Source organism: Tetrao urogallus, assembly GCF_951394365.1.
Source record: "Tetrao urogallus genome assembly, chromosome: 2".
NCBI lineage: Eukaryota > Metazoa > Chordata > Aves > Galliformes > Phasianidae > Tetrao > Tetrao urogallus.
In genome coordinates this window covers 55,899,939-55,921,312 of record NC_136814.1, presented here as the reverse complement: position 1 = coordinate 55,921,312, position 21,374 = coordinate 55,899,939, and the positions used below count along the sequence as shown (strand labels likewise).

Below are 21,374 nucleotides of genomic sequence, written 5' to 3'. Positions count from 1 at the left end.
GTCGGAAGTTCTAAAAGGGTCCCGAGCAGCGCGGTGTCACAGGGGTTTACGTGAGCTCCATCACTCGTGTCTTCCAACTGAACCCTGCAAGAGGTGTGCTGTGCCTCGCCATGCAATCTGCTAGCAAGCAGCCAACCTCCATACACATCGCACACCTGTCCCAGCAACAGCCTGAGAGCATCACGATGCTGTGATCGCTAGGGGCTGCAGGGCCCAGGAGCTCCTCTGCAGTACGGCCAGCTGAGCAACGGTTTGGTGGTAAAGGCGCAGGGTTCCATTCTGCTCAGTGTGACCGACCTGGTGGTGGTCTCTGGAAGTTTTACCACCGTGGTCAGACTGCTCAGGTGCGAATGCTGATTTGCCTGCTAAGAGATCATCCATGCGACCTTCATCGAGTAGCAGAACAGTATACAGTAACAAAAGGGCTGAATGCCAAAGTTGTTAGAGAATGAACGGCTATAAAGTAGCAGGAAGAAAATCCAGGCTGGAGTTGGAAAGAAGGCAACGGGGCATTGCAGTCAGCACAGGTTCCTACAGAGAGGGGAGGAAAATGAGGAAGGAGAAGAAGAGTGAGTTGGAGACCTCTTCAAACCCCAGTGAAAGACAGAGCACCTATTGCTATGGAGACAAACCAGTAACAACTTCCCAAAAGCACTATTTTAGCTGTGCTATCAGTACTCCATCTAGTCACCAGCTACAATATAAGATGCGTAATGGGGATGTTTCAGAGCAAGTGTTCCCATTTATGTTAGTTCAGAATGCCAGTGACAGTGACGAGAAAAAATACAATTCTTTCTTGTCACAACACTGGGAAGCCTTAAGTTATTTAGCAGTTCCAAAGAACAAGGGTTTATTTGGATCATATTTTGACAGTGCATTTTGTGTGGCATATGTTTATGGCTATTAATTTAAAAAATTCCCCAAGAACTACCTTGACCTTTTCCATCTGCCTCCAGACAAAGCCATGAACAGAAATCCTTTTCACAGATGCTGCCCATTGAATGGCCTAGAAGGGAAAAATGCTTATAAATGATAAAGGATAACAAGAAAATGTTGGTATACACAAAGCATGAGGCACAAATAGAGGTAATAAACTGGTAGAGAGAGACTGTTGGGAAAAAGAAAGCTTTCCTTTTTTGCTAAACAGTCAACTCTGTTCAGGAGGTGAAATACTACTCCAGTAGTTTCTATTCCAAGCCTACTTTTCAGTGCAGAATCACATCCAACAAATTCCAGCTTCTTTCAAGACCTCATCCTCCTCTCATTAATAATTATATGCAAGTAGTGAGTAGTCCAATAAAGCCTACGGAATCACATTTCCACAAAGTCCATGTGTGCAGTAGAAAGATGAAGTATGGGAAGCAGAAGTGACGTGATCAGCATGAGGTACAGCTCATAAAATGAGATGGGGCTACAAGCTCCCTGTGTGTCCATACAGTTTGTGAATGCAGTGCTTGTTGTCATGAGAAACAACTGGTTGACAGAACATGTTTGTTAATTCTTCCTATTTTTTAAAAAGGGAAACTATAAAACCAGCTATAAATATTTATTAGCCTTTGAACATGTACTTGCTACCTGCCTGTCACAATAGCTTCTTAAGCCTTACTATTCATTTTCTTAAAAGCATACTTCAAACCTTTCTTGCTTATGTCATGTCTCCAGCAACTTTAAAAAAATCTGTATTTCAGATCCCAAATCATTGGTAGAATTCAAGGTTTGCAGTAATGAGCCCTCTATAAACACTACAAAGAGTTTACATCCATTGTTTAGTCTACAGAAACAAACAAGCAACAGAAATATGCTATGAAAAATGCTTTATGAATAGCTTTCAGTGTAGACATTCAGAGTATTCTGAATTGATTAGCACATGTGAGGATATGTTTCCTATATTAGTGTGCTGTATATTTGTATAACTCTTAAAAACACTTTTGCCTTACAAACTAGAAATCACTTGGCCAGTGTTTATTTGTATCATATGACACTTTTTCCCCCAGAATTTATAATGGTGCACACAGGTAGTCAGAAATTTAACTATTGCTGTAATGTAATCAAATGGTAACCACATGCTTTGAGAGAGGGTCTTGTACAGATTTTTTTTTTTTTTTTAAATATTCATGACATCAAAGATTTTTCTTCCATTGGTGCTGAAATACCATAGCTTCCCTCTTTGTGAAACCCTAGAATGATCACACCATACTTTCTACAGGTGCTTGAAACTTGGTGTAGATATCTTTTGTTCTTCTGAGTAGTGCCACATGGATGGCTATTGCGAACTATTGCCTGAAGGTGCTTGGAAATACTCCTCTCACCTGTCTGGGCTGGTGAGCAGGATTTCTGTGGATATAGGGCAAGAAAATGGGTAAAAGTAACTTACCCACTACAAAAAGCATTAATGATGCAAAACTTTTTTTCTGAACTGTATGACCAGGAAATGAAATAATTGTTTAGGAAGAGCAGAGTCAAATAAGCACTGATGTTACTTGCAAGAAAGCTTCCAGCCTGATGTTCCATGAGACAGATAAATGATATTTTGGAATTAAAATTAGATAATTCTGTCTCATTGCATCAGAAATTTATCATAGCACTGCTTGTGCTTTGCATTTCTGGAAACAGACTTCACAGGGAAATAAGTTCTGGAAATATTGTTCAGAACCAAAATTCAGAACTGTCTGTTCGGAGTTTAGCAGTACTGTGGACCTTTCTTGGAAGTTTGTAACAGCTGACACTTTCACCCACCTATCTGACTGCCTTACTCTCCTGTGCTCTGTGTGAACTCTTCATTGCTCAGTCCCTGAATCTCCACAGTTCAGAACATGACAGGTTAAATTTTCACAACAGTTTGGTATTCTAAAGAAATATGGGTTGTGGATTCTAGGGAAAGTACAAGGTGAAAGCAGAGTCTACCACAGGCAGAGACTAAGAGAGAAATAGAGAAAGGAGCATGAGAAAGACATGAGATACAGCAAGCTGTTATATTCTTATTGCAGTACTGCTTTTTTAAAAAAGCCCCCCAGGTTCTATTGCTGTTTAGATCACACATGGTAAAAAGAGGAAAGCTGCCACAATAATCAGGGAGAACAGCAGGATGTGTCAAGGAATTTAACAGAGAGGATGGAAAAATTTTAAATATATGCAGTGAGATTGTGAGTCCAACTGGGTTGTCCAGAACAGTTAGCTGGAGAGAACCCAAATTCCTGAACATCCTGTCACAGCATCTTGTGCATATTCTTCCTCTCCACACATGCAGGTTTACAGACAGTTGTTATATGGTCTATAATGCAAGCAAATCTCAGGAGGACTAAGTTCCTCTGTTGGGCTGGCTGTTCAGTGGCACACTGGGCCACTGCTGGCACGGACACCACCTCAACCCAATAGAGCACACTGACAGGCTCTTCCACTGTATATTTGTTTTCTAGCACTCCACTTGTTACCTCACACATTCAACCCTATGTGAACTAGAAACACTTTCTTTGCACTATTGTAATTCCAGAATTTTTTGCTCTGCCATGCATTCTTTCTGCGATTGGTCACCAGTTGAACAGAAGATCCTTTGCCTCTGGAGAACTCCAGAAAGAACTGTGGTGCACTTATGTAGTTAGCATGGTGCTGATGAGTACAGAACTGTAATCCATGGTTGAAATGTATAATTCCTCCTGGTTGTATGCCAGCACTTAAGCGGCAGGGTGTTAAATGGTCATCATAACTCCAGATCAAGAACAAACACAGAGGTTAGTAAACTCAATACTCCTTTTAGGAAACTGGGCAGGATGGTACAACAGGTGGGGCAGTGCTAACAGTGTGCAAAGGGCGCTCACGTGAGCACTGAGTTCACATTAGCACATTGTGCAGTGAGTGGACTTCCAAACGGTAATAATTATAATAATTAATATTATTATAATATCTATATACTATACATATATATAATATATATTATATATATATTATGTATATATAATAAATAATATAATAATAAAAGTAATAATTACATATAAATACAAATAGCTACTGTGCTATACCAAAATTTCAACACAGAGTTCAGTGCCAATGAAAATATCCTATTTACATATAGGTAACTCTTAGCACAGGTTTATTGTCTTGCAACTGTTCTAGGAAGACTATTCTTGCATATTCTGCTCTCAGAATACTAGTCTATAATTTCACCACGATTATGACAGATCTTTCAGATGTGCATACTTCCACCTCCCAGAGAGAAAATATGTTGCACTTACGCAATGATACGAATGTGCCTTATGGCTGGCTAAGAACTTTGTGTTATCCTCAGATGATCTTGCGAATGAGAATGGTTTATTGTTCCACTCGACACAGAAATTTCTCTATAGATTTGGCATCTTTGGGGCTTTTCAAGAACAGGAAGATTAAGCAATATAGATGGATATAGGAAACTCTGCCTGGAGAGAGGAACAAGGTGGGCACTATAGTCTGTGTTTGTGTGCTTTCTGGGTCTGAGCAGTATAAAGTAAATCACAGAATCACTGCGGTTGGATAAGACCACTAAGATCACCTAGTCCAACTGCCAACCCCTGCCCACCATGCTCACTAACTATGTCCCTCAGTGCCACGTCCACACGGCTCCTGATCACCTCTAGGGACAGCAGCCCCACCACCCACCTGTGCAGCCTGTGCCAATGCCTCACCACTCTGTCAGAGACAAAATTTTTCCTAATATCTAAATTATACACTCTAATTTCTAAAACCATTCATTGCCTCTCTGGCACTCACATCATTACGCATCTCCTCGCTGCCCGCATTTGGGCCACACCACGCTGCACGAAGGTAGGAGATCAAAGGGCTTTGCACAAAAGGTGGCTGGCAACACTGGTGACAAATGCCCTCAATTACATCAGCCACAGACCATGGCGACCAGTATCTGTTGCCTATTTTCATTACTGCGTGTTTTCAGCCACACTCAGGTTGCCAGGTCTGGCACAGGAGAGATTGAGGATCCCACCTCAGTGACCAGGAGGTAGCAAGCGAGCAGCGCCCGACAGGAATTCAGGCTTCTGATTCGCAGCTTAGTGCGGTGACCACCGCTTAAAGACAGCAGAGCCTGAAGTAAGGTTCGTTTGTTTGCGGGCTTTATTTTCCCCCATTCTTCCCCTCCGCGCCGCCAACCCCCGCGGGTCGACAGAAGCGCATCAGGCATCGCAAGGGACAGCCTCCGCTCCGGCTGGCGGCGGGGTCCTCGCACTGTATTTGAGCGCGAGGCGGAAGGCCCACCCCCTCTTTCGCTTGCGGCTCGCAGCGGCAGCGGGGTGAGCGGCCATGGTGGCGGTGGGGCCTGCCGGGCGGAATCCCTCCGGCCGGCGGGCCATCGCGGCGGGGGGGCGCTGGGCGGGGATATCAGGGCGGCCGCCGGCACTTACCGGGGCGGTCTGTCTCTGTATTTGCAGCAGGAAGCCGGGCGGGAGCGGCACCCACCGAGAGGGCCATGGCCGAGGAAGGGTGAGCGGGGCGGTGGCTGGCGGGGTGGAGGGCGGAGGTGGCGGGTCGCTGCTGGACGCAGCGCCGTGCTTGGGTGCCCCGGGTCGGGTCTGACGTCTCGGGCCGGGCGGGCCGCGCCGTGCTGCCACCACCGCTACCTGCCCCCTGTAGGCGGGGTGAGGTGCGCTGATGGCATGGCTGGGTTTGTGACCGGTCCTTTTGTGAGGGATCATGAGGAGTCCACAGCTGGCTGGTTCACCAATAAGGCTTAAAACGTATTCAGGTTCCTTTTAACTGCTGCTTTTTTTTTTTTTTTTTTTTTTTTTTTTTTTCAGTTGCTGCTGTGGTTTTGCTTTTTTTCCTGTAGTTTTTAGCAGTTGGGTGCTTGCAGGTGAATGGGAAGTTTCTGCTTATGATTGTGAAGATGCTGGCACGGGCAAAGCAATGATGTCTGCTTTCTGTTTAGCATTACTGCTGGAGGTGTAATGGATGTTAACACCGCCCTCCAAGAAGTGCTGAAGACCGCACTTATCCATGATGGCCTCGCTCGTGGTATTCGTGAAGCAGCCAAAGCCTTGGACAAGTAAGTGCTGTGTTTCTTTTATTTGTGAATAATAAAATGGAGTGAGGAGTATTGTGAAGAAGTATATTAAGCACATTAAGGTGGAATGGCATTGGTTGCCACCTCAAGCTCACAAGCCTTCATAGACTCATAGAAGGGCCTGGTTTGAAAAGGACCTCAAAGATCATCCAGTTTCAACCCCCCTACCAAAGGCAGGAGCACCAGCCAGTAGGCCAGGCTGCCCAGAGCCACATCCAGTCTGGGTTCTTTTTAACCTCGCATTTTAAGAGAGGATGGGACTCCCAAAGCTTGTTAAGAATTAGAATTGAGAAGGCTAATATGTATGTCAGATTTAAACTGGAAAACTTGACTTAATTATTTTATAAAAAGAGCCTGCCTTTTTCTGGCTAGCTTTACCTTTTTGATATGGCTGTAAATAACTGACTTGGTACTATATCAAAATAGTATTAAATTTGTTAAACATGTGCTAAATGTAATATGCAGGTACTATTTCTGGTATATGTGCATAGATACAAGCTTCTAGTATCAGCCTTTAAATAACATTTAAGTGTAAAGCTACAGTGTTTGAGTGATGACTTCACAAATTGTCGGATACCCCTTCACTCCTTTTGAGTGAGAACTGTGGTCTGACAAACCTGTATGCAAAAAGCTCTAAAACAAAGTACTGAATAAGAAAAGGGAGAAGTGTAACTGACTGAAAACTAGATGGCAAGTAGTCTTTTGAGTTAAGATAAAAATTTATGTAATGTGCATTAAAAGAATAATATTTATACAAGGCTTGAATGCATTTGTGTGAAATGGTTCTTGCTTGGAAACTTCTGAAATGTTCTAGTGGTGCTCATGATGGAGAAGGCTGTAGAGAACATAAGATTTGTTTGCAGTGGTCACATTACATTGAGTTAAGCATAGAAGACCTATACGGCTCTCTTTGTTGTCAGGTATCCCTTTGATATTCTTAACATTGTACTGCAGTATACAAAGATCGTAATTAGAATTGGGGCCCTGTCATAACAGCTTCTTTGGACGTAAGTAGAAAAGATTGTTCTGAAGAGCTTTTAAAAACCTGGCATAGAAATTCAAGCTTTTGTAATTACAATCATAATGTTGAATGACTGTAATCTGAGGTAGAGGGCAAAAAGCAACTTGTAATTTTGTTGCTTTCTAATAAAGACACTAGTTGTGTATGGGACTTGGTGTTTAGTCATTACACCTTTTTCTAGTGTCTGAGAACTAATATAATGGTGTTTCTAGAAGCTTCTGAAGTTGTATAGAATCACATAATAAAACTAACAATGTATAAGAGCTGTGTTGTGTTTGAGAAGCAGGAGATAGTAGTAGATTATATGAAAAGTGTATTTTATAATTCAAAAGTGGTTTAAAAAGACCAGAAATAAAGTGGCTGTCTTCACATCAATGTGCTGAATCTTGCTTGTCATGATTTTGGTTATTAAAAAGGCTTGGTCAGCATTTGAGGTTACGTTCTCTATTTCTTCTTTTAAGGCGCCAAGCCCATCTTTGTGTCCTGGCTTCAAACTGTGATGAGCCCATGTATGTAAAGCTAGTTGAAGCACTTTGTGCAGAACACCAGATCAACCTGATAAAGGTGAGTGTTAGAACTTCACACACAAGTCTGGAAGTTACCATACTTGTGAGCTGATCTGCTTGTTTCAGAGCATAAAAAGGTGAACTTTTGAGACACTGTACTGTAATTCTGTATATAGTTTATGAAAGCAAAATTTCTGACAGCAGCAGTGACTTTTCAGTTTAATGTGATTCTTAGGTGACCAGCATAAAAGCCATGGAATGGTTAAAGAGGTGTTTTAAGTTTAAAGTTGAAGTCTATTTTTGTGCTGTATTTGAAGAAACAGAACTCATTACATGAACTCATTAAATAGTGGTTATAGAGCGTGTGTAGGGTCTTAATGTGAGTTTTCTTGAAATTAAAAACATAAGAGCTGTACAATGATGAGACTTTGGCTCCCTCTACTGATAGTTGTGAGGAAAACAGCCATTCGTTACCCAATACCTCTGAGAGTACAGCAGTTTTTTATTGAGCATAGTTACATTAGAAATTAACAGTTCTAATGTGATGTAATGTTTTATGCAGGTTGATGACAACAAAAAGCTGGGTGAATGGGTAGGACTCTGCAAGATCGACAGAGAAGGGAAACCTCGCAAAGTAGTGGGCTGCAGTTGTGTGGTTGTCAAAGTAAGATGATACTCCTTTAATTCTGGAAATGAGCAATATGAGATTTGTTTATGTCCTATTGCCACTAAGCATTAAAGACAAGTTTTTTAACTAGAAAATAAACTCAAGAGAAAAAAACACCAGTTAATAGTCTCTGCTCAACTTGAAAATGTTTTGCAGAGCATGTTTTAAAACTACTGGTAAAGTAAAGCCACAGTACGAGCCTTGAAGAAAATTTATTGTCTTTGAGGTCCCAAAAGATGGCTACATCTTCACCATAAGCAGTAATGACTTCTGCATGTGTTGTAGTACTTGTTACTGTTTTGCATACTGATATATTTGATTTCCTTTAAGCAGAAATTAAGTCTGCTTGGACCTTCACCAGTGGGTTATATGCTTAAATGAAATAGCATAGTCCAATATTAAAATAGTCATTTATTAGCAAACCAAGGGAAAGCAACTGGTAGATACGGTTTCTCTTGAGGTTACATCATGTCAGAATACTAGCTCTTTTAAAAGTAGGATGTAAACTTCAGAATGGGTCGTCTTGTTTATAATGGGTTATTCTGTGTTACAGGATTATGGCAAGGAATCTCAGGCCAAAGATGTCATCGAAGAGTACTTCAAGTGCAAGAAATGAAAAATAAACTTTGAGCCTAATGAGCGTGTGTGTGTGATTAATGGGTGGGTGCTGATGGGATTCTCATTATTACAAAGGATAACAAAGGATGAAAGGTCTTGAGTAGTTCCTTAATATTTAAATTCTATTTCTTGAGAAGGTAATGGGAATCCTTGCTATTCTTATTCCTCGGTGCTCCTTTCCATGTTTGTACCATGGTTTGCAACTTATGTAATTTCATACAGCTTCTGAATTGCAGAAATGCTGATAGTTGATTATGGTCTTTGCTAGCACCTAGTTTGGCAGCATGTAGACCTGCACTTCTACAACATTTCCAGAGTAACTTGTCTGGGAAAGTCTGAAGTAACTGCTGCATCTGTGATGAAAATTTGGCTCCCTCTACTGAAGCAAATGAGGAGAACTGCCTTAATTGTTACCCAAATCTTCTGAGATGTTGCAGAAATTCTTTAAATAAATCTTATTCAGGAGACTAACTTGACATTAGTTCTGTTTTCCTTCACTCAGTTCTGAAACAAACTGCGTGGAATTACCTGTATAAAAATAGTACTGTCAAGTAGTTAATAATTGTGTGTGTGCATGTGTACACTGCTGTCAGGATAGCCAAATGGTTGGGATTTCATTGCTGAGACAAGGCAGTTCTTAATAGTGTCTTGTCCTTTGTTGTCCTTTGTCTTGGTTTCATTAATAGTGGGTAGGTACAAACTTTTTGTTAAGCAAAACCTTTTTGGAAATCTGAACAGGTTTAATATCTCCTATGTGTTGCATCTTCTGCAAAGTGGAGCATCTCCAACGGGACTCCTAAGGATTTGCTTAAATAGGACATGAATGGGACTGGGACTGGGCACGTGTACACTGAAAGGACTGGAATGTGTGTCTGTTAATTGTGAATAAATTACAGCGACTATTAAATTTATATTACTAATTATATTACCAACTATCATTGAAATTACATGAATTCTCTTGTTGATAGGATCCTCAATTTATCTCATTGGATTACTAGAGATTTCTAAGCAATTAATTTGTAAGAATACTCCTTTCAAAATGGAATTGAAAGACTACCACAAAATGTAGGTTGATTTGGCTAATAAGCTCAAGTATTTCTTGTAAATTGACATGTTTTAAAGTGTGGTTTATCTTTTGTCCTGTGTTTAGGAGCTGTACCTTTTGAGGGATTTGATTCCCTTTTGAAAATGCATGGTACACCCATGCCTATGTGCCTGTAATATTTCTAAAATGTTTCCAGGTACGTGCTAGGGGAAGTTGTCTGGAATTATGGTGGTAGCAGTGATCTTAATTGTATTAAGGTTTGCTTTTCTTTGGCCCTCTGTTCCATTATAGTTTAATTCACAGGGAACTGGGGTTAATGCCCAGGTTAACTTGCTGGTATGCTGCAGGGTTTGGAAATTTTCTTAATTAAATGTCTAAGTGTGTTTACCTACAAGTAGTGAGGTCCTTAAAATTCTCTGGGCTGAGGGCAACAAATGTGCAATGCAGTAAGCTCCTCTGGGGTAGCGGATGAAGGTTCATCAAAACAGTGAGATCTATACTTACATGCTCAGATCCAAGGAAACCCTGGCTGAGCATGTGACTAAAAACAGCTTTTCCAGGTGTTAATGTTTTAATCAGACACAAACATTTTCATTTTTTAAACACAAAATGACATGGGCAGCAGAGAATTGCTAATTCAGGTAAATTTCACTTGACTGCAAAGGGAGTTTAAACAATGTACAGATATTTGCCTTCTGGTGTGTAGAAGCAGCAATATGTGTTCTCTGGAAATAACAGTTACAATTCTTGCCTGAACTGGTGGTCATTCTCAGGCCAAAATTCTTACTTTCTGTGTGAAGGAAAAAGCTAGAGAAGTCCTTTGAAGAAAAGTTATTTGGTTGTGAAGTATGCAGACCTTAGGCAGTATTAACAGGGACATCTGTGTGGGATTCAAACCCAGTATTGAGACCAGTGGAACTCATACTCTTTTAGAGGCACCTGTATGTCATCCTGGCCTGTACTAACACTTTTTTTTTGTCTTAGGTCAAAACTGCTAGAGCATCTAAATGCATACATACCCCTTCCCTCTTACTTTGATGGAATATATTTGACTGGTGCTTGTCAGGGACCTGACAGTACTTTCCACTAACAGTGTGCATTCCCGCTTTACTGTTTGAGACCTCTGAAGTCTGGCATAATGGCAGTGATCTCATACTGCGTGCATCTTGTTGTGAAGGAGGAAGTAGTTATGCTTACGATGTGCAGTGGAAGCCAAGTCCTCACTGAAAAGATTAAGAACAGCTTGTTCACAGAATCACAGAATTGTAGGGGTTGGAAAGGACCTCCAGAGATCGAGTCCAACCCCCCTGCCAAAGCAGGTTCCCTACAGCAGGTCGCACAGGTAGGCGTCCAGGCAGGTCTTGAACATCTCCAGAGAAGGAGACTCCACCACCTCCCTGGGCAGCCTGTTCCAGTGCTCCGTCACCCTCGCTGTAAAGAAGTTCTTGTGCACTGGATCTCCCAGTGTAGAGAAGTTCCTCAGTAGCATAAATGCCAGGGGTCAGACCTTGTCAGCATTAAGTTGCTGTGTGCACGTATCTGTAGGCTCTACTCCTTTGGAGAGTGTTTTCTCTGCTTTACCAAGAGAGAAGTGAATATGCCAGTTCTACTTAATGCTAAGAATGTTATGGCTGGTGAGCATCAATTCTGCACAAAGAATGTTTGGCATTAAACCACACAGTGCCCTTAACTATGAGAAATAAACAGAATATTAGTGTGCCCTTTTCCTTCTGTGCTAAGATTGGTGCAGACAACATGCTCTGCTTTCTGAAGGCCTCGCATCCAGTTGTGTAAAGGAACTTAGAATGGACTTATGTTAGTCTTGCCTTCTACACTGGAGATTATGTGTTTGAGGTTTGAAATCTCAGAAGGATTTTTAACTCTGTATTTGCTTTTCAAAGCAGATACTGTATGCTGGGCAAGCACAAAAGTGTGGTGTGACTCACCTAACCTGAAGAAAAACAGAAGAAATGGCAAACTTTCTCAGTAGTTACGTGCAATGCACTTTTGACTGTCAAGTCAATACAGATTCTTCCAGTCACTGGTCAGCAAGCAGATGTTTAATTTTACAATCTTTTTAAAAAATGTTGGGCAGATGATGTGATAGACATGCTCTTATGTAATGATGCACATATCTATAATCTTATTATGAGTTAACATTATTTTTGAATGAAGGTTCCACTGATGGAATAACCTAAATTCACATTAATTGCTTCATGTAGTTACTGTAATTGATAGTACAGTATTACGGGAGTGAAACACTGCATATGAGTCTCCCAGCACCTGTAACTGTGCTTCCTCCTCTCAGTCCCATAAGCTGGCTCATTTAATACAGGAACTGATAAGAACCATTTTGAGAGTAATCATGATTTGCAGAAGCTTCTCCCCTATTCTCCAATTCTAAAGGAATTAGGCAGACTTCTCATAGTATTTAAGCAAAATTATTTATTTTCACTGACATATGTGCAAGAAATACAGTATTACATAAAATTGGGATACTTTCAGTAAGGAAAAGTAACCACACTTTTCTGATAATTAGAATTTATGGTTTTGTTTGTACCTGGTTTTGTTCTAAGTAAACCAAACAAAACCTGATGCTTTGTGCTGCTGAAAGATTACTAGGTACTAGGCGGAGTTCTGCAAAAATATCCACAACGGAAAATCAACATCGTGTTTTGCTTATATGACTGGACAATTTCTGTTTTCCCTCTAGCTCAGTAAATACCAGGAATATGTTTGTCTTCACTCTAGCTTGATTGAGATTAGTATCAGTAAGAGAAGTTTGACTGTTTGAAGCACAACAGTAGTTTTTGTGCCTTAATACTCTGCAGAAATACCAGTGCGAAGTGATCAGATGCTCTTTTCTAAAAGCAATGAAATAATCTGCATTCAGGCCATATCTGTGAAATTACTGCCCTGTAAAATTTTACAATCAAGTTATGAAACAAATATATTTTGTGCTGATGTGCAGACAAATGTTTATTAAAGCAAATTTCCTGTTTTGTTGCTCCGAAAGAGTTACAATTCCAATATGCTTAATTCCCAGCCTTCCCCCTCCTTCTTTCTTTCTTTTTTTTCCCTATTGAAATGAATCTAAGATACTTTCCACATAGAAACACTTTAAATCTTTGTTAAAATAAGCTTTGTATTTTGAGGACCAAGTTTGGGGGGGGGGGAAGAAAAAAAAAAACCAACCGTGCCCCCTAAGTCACCTTTTATTCTGATTGTCTTGTTAGCAGCCAGTGTGTTGGATAACATAATGCAGATGCTAAGGACAGGTTTACGAAGGCAGATGGGGGTGGAAAACTAGAAATATTCTAGTTTTAAGGGTATGTGTTTAAGGGAATGGAGGTCACGCTTTGTAGAACCCCCTCCACAGTAAAAAAATGAAACACCCTCAGATATCCACATATATATATAAAGGTATATGTCAATACAAGCTACGGTGACTTTTTCATCCATGTATTTGAGTGGATTAAATATTACAATATTGAAGTATCACCCTTCAGCTTTACTTCTTTCAAGGTAGCAAAATACAATGTCAGCACACGTTTGAGAAATGCCTTTATGTGAATGGAATTTAGCAAGCTGCTTTTTAATATATATAAATTAATTCCTTCTTTCTGCAGTCACTGACTTTTACCCTTCTGTTCCATGGATGTGTGATCCAAATCAAAATCTCAGCTGTTTATTTCAAACTCAGCAAGACTGTTCATAATATTGCTTCTTAAGACCAACATGTCTTGATCCTTTTCTTTCACTGCAAACAGGAGCATCATTTTTCTGGCTGTTTAGCCTATAAGATGCTTTTTTTTCCCCCAGTTTTCTATATTGATTCCTACTTGGCTTGCAGTTCAACATCATCTCTTCAGAGTGATTCTTCAAGTACAATCCCACCGTTTTGGAGCAATCTCCTCTGTGCAGTTCCAGGTTGATGTTCTTGGCATCAAGCATGGCATGAATTCATTTCTGTTTGATGCATAAAGTGCTTGTCTTGCAGTTGTCATGGCCTTTTTTGATATAGCCTCATATCACTTATTTGTTGCTCAGAATAAGCAGTTCTTGGGTGCCTATTGCATAATCCGTCCAAAGAAAAACCACCCAGCAAACAAAAACCAGCATACGTTTTTCATATGCTGAGCCTCATGTGGGACAAGCTCCTAAACATCTGCAATGTTACCTCGCTGTTACCTTCCTCCAAATTTCTTTAACAGGCTTCTGTTCTGAAGATGTTACGAAAAGGCATGGTTAGTGCTAAACCTTTTCAGAAATGGAGAGTGCTACCTAAGGCGCATTTATGTTCACTGGTTAATTGGTCTGTCTCAATGTGTTCTCCCAGACTATCAAAAGATAGCAGTATGCTTAATAACCACTTGTACAGAGATTCCAAAAGGATTTTTATACAATTGTGGAGGAGTATTTCACTGGGGAGTGTATTGTGAGTGAATGGGTTCCTGTTGGGAACATCCAGGCCTGGCTGTTCCCATTCTCTTCATTCGCTTAGTGTGTGCTCCCTGCCTTCACAAAGGGAGATGCACCTTCCCGCTTACTGTGCAGGATCCTGCATTGGAACTGCATCTGCAGGCAGGTAGTTCACAACCTGTAGGTTCTTCACAAGACACCTCTTGTGAAAGGAGGTAAGCAATGCCCCAGGAATGGCAGTTCTTTCAGGGTAGCACATATCATAGAATCATAGAATCATAGAATCACCAAGGTTGGAAAAGACCTAAAAGATCATCCAGTCCAACTGTTTACCTATTCCCAATAGCTCCCACTAAACCATGTCCCTCAACACAACATCCAGCCTTTCCTTGAACACCCCCAGGGTCGGTGACTCCACCACCTCCCTGGGCAGTCCATTCCAGTGCCTGACCACCCTTTCTGAAAAGTAATACTTCCTAATATCTATATTTGCAAAAAAATTCTGGGTGGTGATGCATAATACAAGAATTGAAAATAATTTCTGATAACAAGTGCATAAGAAGACTAAACATTCTGTTCTGCAGCGAGCTGGAAAATGTTTCCTTTTCAGCTTGTGGTTACTCACATGCTAGTTGCACAATTCTGATGTTACCATATGTTTAGTTGGTGGTAAGTCATCACATCAGTTTCATTTCGGCTAGCTAATGTGTTCTGGGAACTTCAGATGTCTTGAACTAATAAAATTTGGGCAAGAGAGTGTAGAGAACCTCACGTTAGTCTGATTGTGCTTTAATCTTGGTTAGGAAAAGTCATCACCAAATATGAGTCTACAGAAAAAATAGAAGAAAGAAAAAAAAACCCTACTGTTATTTTTTTCAGTAAAGAATGCAAATTTGTTTTCAAATTGAACATTTAAATGAGAATTGGATTTAGATCAGCAATCTGAACAGCCATAGCCTCTTATTTTCCCACTTAGAACTGGTAACAAAAGGGATAAAAGACTCTGCTCAACTAGTAAGCAAAGAAATTAGTCCTCTCCTTTTTGTGTTTTAAATCACTGGTGCTTTAAGGAAAATATCATGCTGATACGCTGTCTGCAACCTACACCCAGACTTTATGGTGCTGCACAACAGTACCTTATGAGAAGGGCATTTTCTTCACAGGTGATTAACCACGTGTGCTGATCACTTTCAACTGCAGTGTGTTTATTCCTCCCTCTCCAAAAAAGGAAAATACATAGAAAACCACAAGACATAAAGCAGCTCATTACAAAAATGCTCTCAGAGGATGGACAGTGTAGTTACAATACTAAACGCTTTGTGTGTTTAGACTAGCGTTTCTTTTGTTTTCTTTTGACCTTACTGCAAACTAATAAGCATTGGTCAAAACCATAAAAGCTGTAAACAGGAAAGGAAATTGCATACATAATTTAGTCACAGGTTTCCTAGACTACTAAAGGTTATCTTGACTGTTGTGGAAAGCACCTATGCTTTCGTCCCGGTAAGTTATACCTTAAGGGTAGCAATTTCCATTATATTTTAACATATGTTAAAAGCTTTAATTTGGAATTTAATTAAAATATGTCTCTCTTCTGCTTGCGACTGTGTGAAAATGCCCCTAAAAATACTGTTAGGAGCTGATGAGTGAAGTGTCTTTGCATGTATTCAGAAGACAAGAAAGCTTGTAGCCAGAATGTCCTGCAGGCAAGAAATAGTGATGGAATTGAGCCTTTTGTGTGACTGTCAATCATATGATAAAATCCATAACATGGTAATTGGCTGAGCTAATAGTGTTGTGAATTTAAAACTTGTTAACTATGTTTTCCCATAAGATTCCACTTACATGTGTGAGTGTTGTTAAGTTTATTTCCCATGGCCTGAAATTTTTCAGATATTTTTATTTTTTAACTTGATATTTTTACTTTTCAGTTAAAGTAGCAAAGATGTTTCTGAGACTTCTTGGGAATAAAGTGATGGGGACTTTTTATTTTTTTCAGCTCCATTAACTTAGACTTCCCAGTGAAAAGATTTTTAAGTGTTTTTTTTTTTTTTTTTTTTTTTTTTTTTTCCTCCACAAACTTGATGTGTAATTGGAAAGCAGGGGGAGAGGAGGAGCAGTTTCAGAAGATGTGTGAAGAGAGAGGGCTGGATTTGTGGGAAACAGAAAGTGATGGATAATTACTAAGGCTGGTGAACATAATTAGCAGGTAAGGTCAGAACAGGAATAGCAAGAGGCTGAGTCAGTGAGACATGCGTCCAAGCATTTAGATTTTCCCTATCCGACATCTGGATTTGAACCTGAAGAGGCCACTGTTTCACCATTCCTTTCCAGACAGTAATCATCCACAAAATTAATAGCAAAATGCTTTTCTCTGTTTTCTTGCGCTGGCCCATAGAGAGGCAAACTATCATGGAACGGAAGAGTTGGTGGAAGGATAAAAATTGTCATAGGCAGATTACCAAGCTCAAAGCAAGCAGAAGTTTGACTCTTGGGGCATGTACAGAGTGACTGAAGGAACTGGGGCTGTTCAGTCTAGGGAAAAAGGAGGCAAAGGGGAGACTTTATTGCTTTATTCCAATATCTGAAAGGTGCTTACAGCGAGAGTGGGGTTGGTCTCTTCTCATTGGTGACAGGTGACAGGACGGGGGGGAAATGGCCTTAAGTTACATCAGGGTAAGTTTAGGTTGGATATCAGGAAACACTTCTTTACAGAAAGGGTGGTTAAGCACTGGAATAGGCTCCCCAGAGAGGTGGTTGAGTCACCATCCCTACATGTGTTTAAAAGCCATTTGGATGTGGTGCTCAGGGACATGACTTAGTGGAGGGTTGTTAGGGTAGTATGGTTAGGTCGTGGTTGGACTCCATGATCTTAAAGGTCTTTTCCAACCTGAGCAATTCTGTGATTCTACGATTTCTTGTGACAATAGGCACATGCTGCTGTTTCTACAGTTCTTTTAATTCAAAGAGAAAACAGACCCTGAGTGATCCCAAGCTATGCCGCGAAGAAAGAAAAAATAAAACCACCTGTATTTTTGTGTTAAGAACAGTGATGTGGATTCCACTTCTGTTGCTGGGCCTCTAATCAGAGGCAGATGAGTCACTCAGAAATGCTCACGATGTGTGTTTTTATTTCCTGGGTGCACCATCTTGCCTGTGCCTCATCCCGACAGAAATAGGTGTTCACAGATAGCAAAACTTCGCTTTAAGCACGGGAAGCTACAACAGATACTCGATTTCAGAAGAATAAAGTTTTCAGGATGGCTATTTATTTATTTTGGTCATTTCTCACCTCTGAATAACCTATATATACAGGGCTGTATAACGTCCCTGAGCTGGAGCTGCTTGAGTGCCCTGCCTGCAGGGTGCTACCGGTGGGCTCCAGCCGGGACCGGCCCCGCCGGGCCGCGCTCACCCTCAGGCGGCCGCCATGCGGTCACAAGGGGGCGCTGTTGTCGCGGCTACGCGGCGGCGGGCGGCGCGGTGCGCTGCTGGCTCCCGCAGAGTTACGGCAGCAGGTGCTGCGGTGATCCCGAGAGCCGGCTGCGGGGGAAACAAACGTGGCGTGGAACTCCTCAGCGCCTTTGAATGCTGTCGATTTTTATGCATATTTTCCAGCGTGATAGCCTTGTAAAATCCAAATAAGTCAGATGTTTAGGTTTTTACAGCGTGTAGAAATGTGAGTGCATGAAGCAAAGGGCTTTGTTGTACAGCTGTGGCTGCTTTAATCTGTTTTTCTCAGAGCTGTAACGCACAGAGCGAGCAGCACTGCCTGCTTTCTTTCTTTCACAGAGATATCTTAATTAATGAATAAGATACAGATTTGCCGAGGTTATGGGGACATGTTTAAGGAGTGGGTTGTTTAGAAAGTAGGTTGGTTTTGCGGGCAGCACTGTGTGAGGCTTGGACACACCTGTGTCAAATGGAGTGCTTAAGGACTGTGCGGGCTTCAGATAAGAGCCAGGATAGGTGAAAGCATTTTTTTCTTCTCCCTGAAGTGTCTGATGTATTACAACGTTCAAAGCATTTCAGTATGCTTATATTGTATTCACACATATGCAATGTATTTGAAACATTCCTACCGAGGAGATTGTGGTAAAAGCTGTAATGTGCAGCTTGCTGGGTTTCATTGTGAAGTAATATAATCTCCACATGTGCGAAGGCCAATGCAGTATTTTATTTTTTGCTTACCCCAGGGATTGTGATATTAAATTTATCAGCTGAAATACTTGAATGAGAACTCGTAAATATTTTTTGAGGTGCATCAGTGGCGTACATGGGGAGGGAAAAGATACAGTGCTGGGGAAAAAGGAAGCTGTTCTTACTTCTCGTTCTTTTCTGTCAAATAACAGCTCAGCATTGGCCTTCAGATGGAGTACTGGTAAATTTTCTCAGTGATTGAAAACAAGTTTTTAATTGGAAAGAATTTGTTACTGACTGATCTTTACTGATAATTCAAATGTTCACCTGTATATAGTGCTCTGGATATCTTGGGGGTAGAGGAGAAGATAATGGCCTTAGGTTGCACTGCGGAGGTTCAGGTTGGCTATTAGGAAAAACTTCTCTGGAGGAGTGGTGAGGCAGTGGCACAGGCTGCCCGGGGAGGTGGTAGAGTCACCATCCCTGAAGGTGTTCAAGAAGCATGTGGATGTGGCACTGAGGTGCATGGGGGGGATGGTTTGGTGGTTGGACTAGGTGATCTTTTCCATCCGTAGTGATTCTATGAGGGTTACCTAAAAGAGAGGTATTGACGTGAAAAGGTTTCATATGTGTGGGAGAGACTGTTGGACTGTCTGTTTTATCCAGTGCACTGTAATTGTAAACACACTAGCTGAGAGAATCTAGGAGTCTGTGCAGTGCAGTAAGAGAGTTATATTCCAGAGCTTAAGCAAGTATCTATCTCTGCACAGCATTATCCCATGTTATGTTAGTCGAGTCACTTGCCTGAACTTAATTTCGGCATTCCAAAACAACTTTGTGGTGATCTAGGATAATCCAAACCATGTTGAGTTATCATTTCTTTGTCACAATTGGCTCAGTGTTCAGCTGCAGCCAAAACTGCTCCGATTGGAATGGGTACTGAGAACAATTTTCTCACTGTAGGAAGTCTTTTATGCCCCACATCTTGATTACTGCATGTATTCTTGATGGTCTCCACATCTCATGAAAAGCATAGTTTGAAGAGGAAAAAAAGATTTTAAACAACAAGCTAGGAGTAAGTACACTGAAAGTTATTAAGGGTGTGTAACAGCAAGCTCACTTCAGTTTGGAGAGAAGGTTGAATAGAGATGGGCTTGCTTTACCATATCAAGAGCAATGCAAAACACGAGTGCTAAACTTATTTACCAGATCCTGTAATAGCAGACTGGGGACGTGGATTGAAACTGATAGGAGATAATTTAAAGAGGATTTTAAAAACTGTATGCCCTCAAAGCTTGTGATAAACCTTTGCAACTTGCTGTTGCAAGAAAGTGTAAAGTCTTAAGACACTTGCAGCATATGAAGAACTTCAAAGCAAATTAGACAAATTAATGGATAAAAGGTGCAAATCAGATACTTTTGGCAATAGGCAGGAGTGTTCCTGATGATATCCATAATCTAAAAGCATGATGCAGGTTGAGAACGAAGATTGGACTTCAGTATCTTGTTCCATGTGCTCTCCTTGAGCAAATTCTGCAGTAGCCACTGTGTGAGATAAAACTGGGCAAGTGGATCATTGATGTCATCCTGTGGGCATTCTTGATTGGAAAGGATATGGTGGATGTGCTCCCAGGGATGATAAAAGAACCCAGATGGCTACCTAAAGTCTTCTTTCATTTTCACAGCCATAAAAAGGTACAAAAAGAATCAGTAGCACTTGCAGAGAGAGCAAGTGAAGAGGAGGTGGCTACTTTGGCCCTTGGTTGGTCAAGAAACTTGGGTGGCTAGAATGTTTTTTCTGGATTTTTTTTTTTTAGGAACCTCCTTGATTAGCATCTGGCTCAAGAATGAAGGTTAAAGGGAGCTGTAGAAGGGCCGGCGTACTGAGTTATCAAAGTGAAGGAAATAATAAGCCTTGGTCATCATGAGAAATATGTTACTGTGATCTACTTCTTTTGGAACCACCTGTCAAGCCAGCTCAGAAACTGATGTCTGAAAGGCTGAATTTGGCACATGTTCTCTATTGCCCAGTGAGCATATTGCCTTTGTGCACCAGAATGAGGTATTTCCAAAAGGAACTGAAATTCATTTATTCTTTTGCTCCATAATATATCTAATGACCCAGACCTGCCCATGTTAGAGAGCATCTCATCTCCTTCCACAATATTTCACCCAGCAGGAAAGGTGAGCTGGCACTTTTTTGGTATAGCAGTGAAGGAGCTCTTGGCACTTTAGTAGGCATTTCTCCCTTTGATCTAAACTAGCCCATGCACATCGACTTCTCTGGCATACTGCAAAGCTCACCAGTTCTCTCAAGTTTTTCTGAGAGGAACAGAATAGTGAAGGTGGTGAAAGGGTGAGCGGGGGCAAGGATTTATTTGTTTTTTCTTTCTCTTAGCTGTTATTGGCTCGAGATCTGAGGAGCAAAGCTATATTTGTAATTTGTAAGGACTGTATTTTGAAATTGCCAGTTGCTCCAGATAATGAAGCAGGGATTTTTGCTCAGAGGAGAAGAAATGAAAATAAATAAATATGGATCATTTTCACCTAATTTACGATCTGCAAATGTGGTTCCTCCTCAACCTACATGATTAATTCTCTTCAATCAAGAGTGACCATCTTGATTACATCTTCTAACAATAAAAAGCCATGAAAACTTTCTTTCATAAGAGAAAATAAATCCAACAATATCAGATGACTGCAGTGTAGACCTTTTTGCCATTTGTACTGTTTTTAACCATATCACAGCCAATATATAAATTATGGTACTTCACCTTTAACAGCACAGTCAAACTGAGTATAGACAGTTTAATGGAAATTGCCCTTACTTGTACCAACTGTAAATACTGTAGAGCTGGTAAACTGTTTTGTATGGGCAGCCTAAGAGCTAATACTACCTGATGTAACAGATGCTC

At 40.8% G+C, this 21,374-nt stretch overlaps 1 protein-coding gene across 1 annotated transcript; it reads left to right on the top strand.

Annotated features, from left to right (window-relative positions):
* Nucleotides 1-5,259: 5,259 nt before the first annotated feature.
* Nucleotides 5,260-8,870, top strand: RPS12 (ribosomal protein S12). The gene is made up of 6 exons (XM_079532431.1): nt 5,260-5,273; nt 5,412-5,463; nt 5,909-6,025; nt 7,526-7,628; nt 8,133-8,234; nt 8,791-8,870. Exons 2-6 carry the CDS (start codon nt 5,450-5,452, stop codon nt 8,851-8,853), a joined length of 399 nt encoding a protein of 132 aa, XP_079388557.1. The 5' UTR covers nt 5,260-5,273; nt 5,412-5,449; the 3' UTR covers nt 8,854-8,870.
* Nucleotides 8,871-21,374: the final 12,504 nt, after the last annotated feature.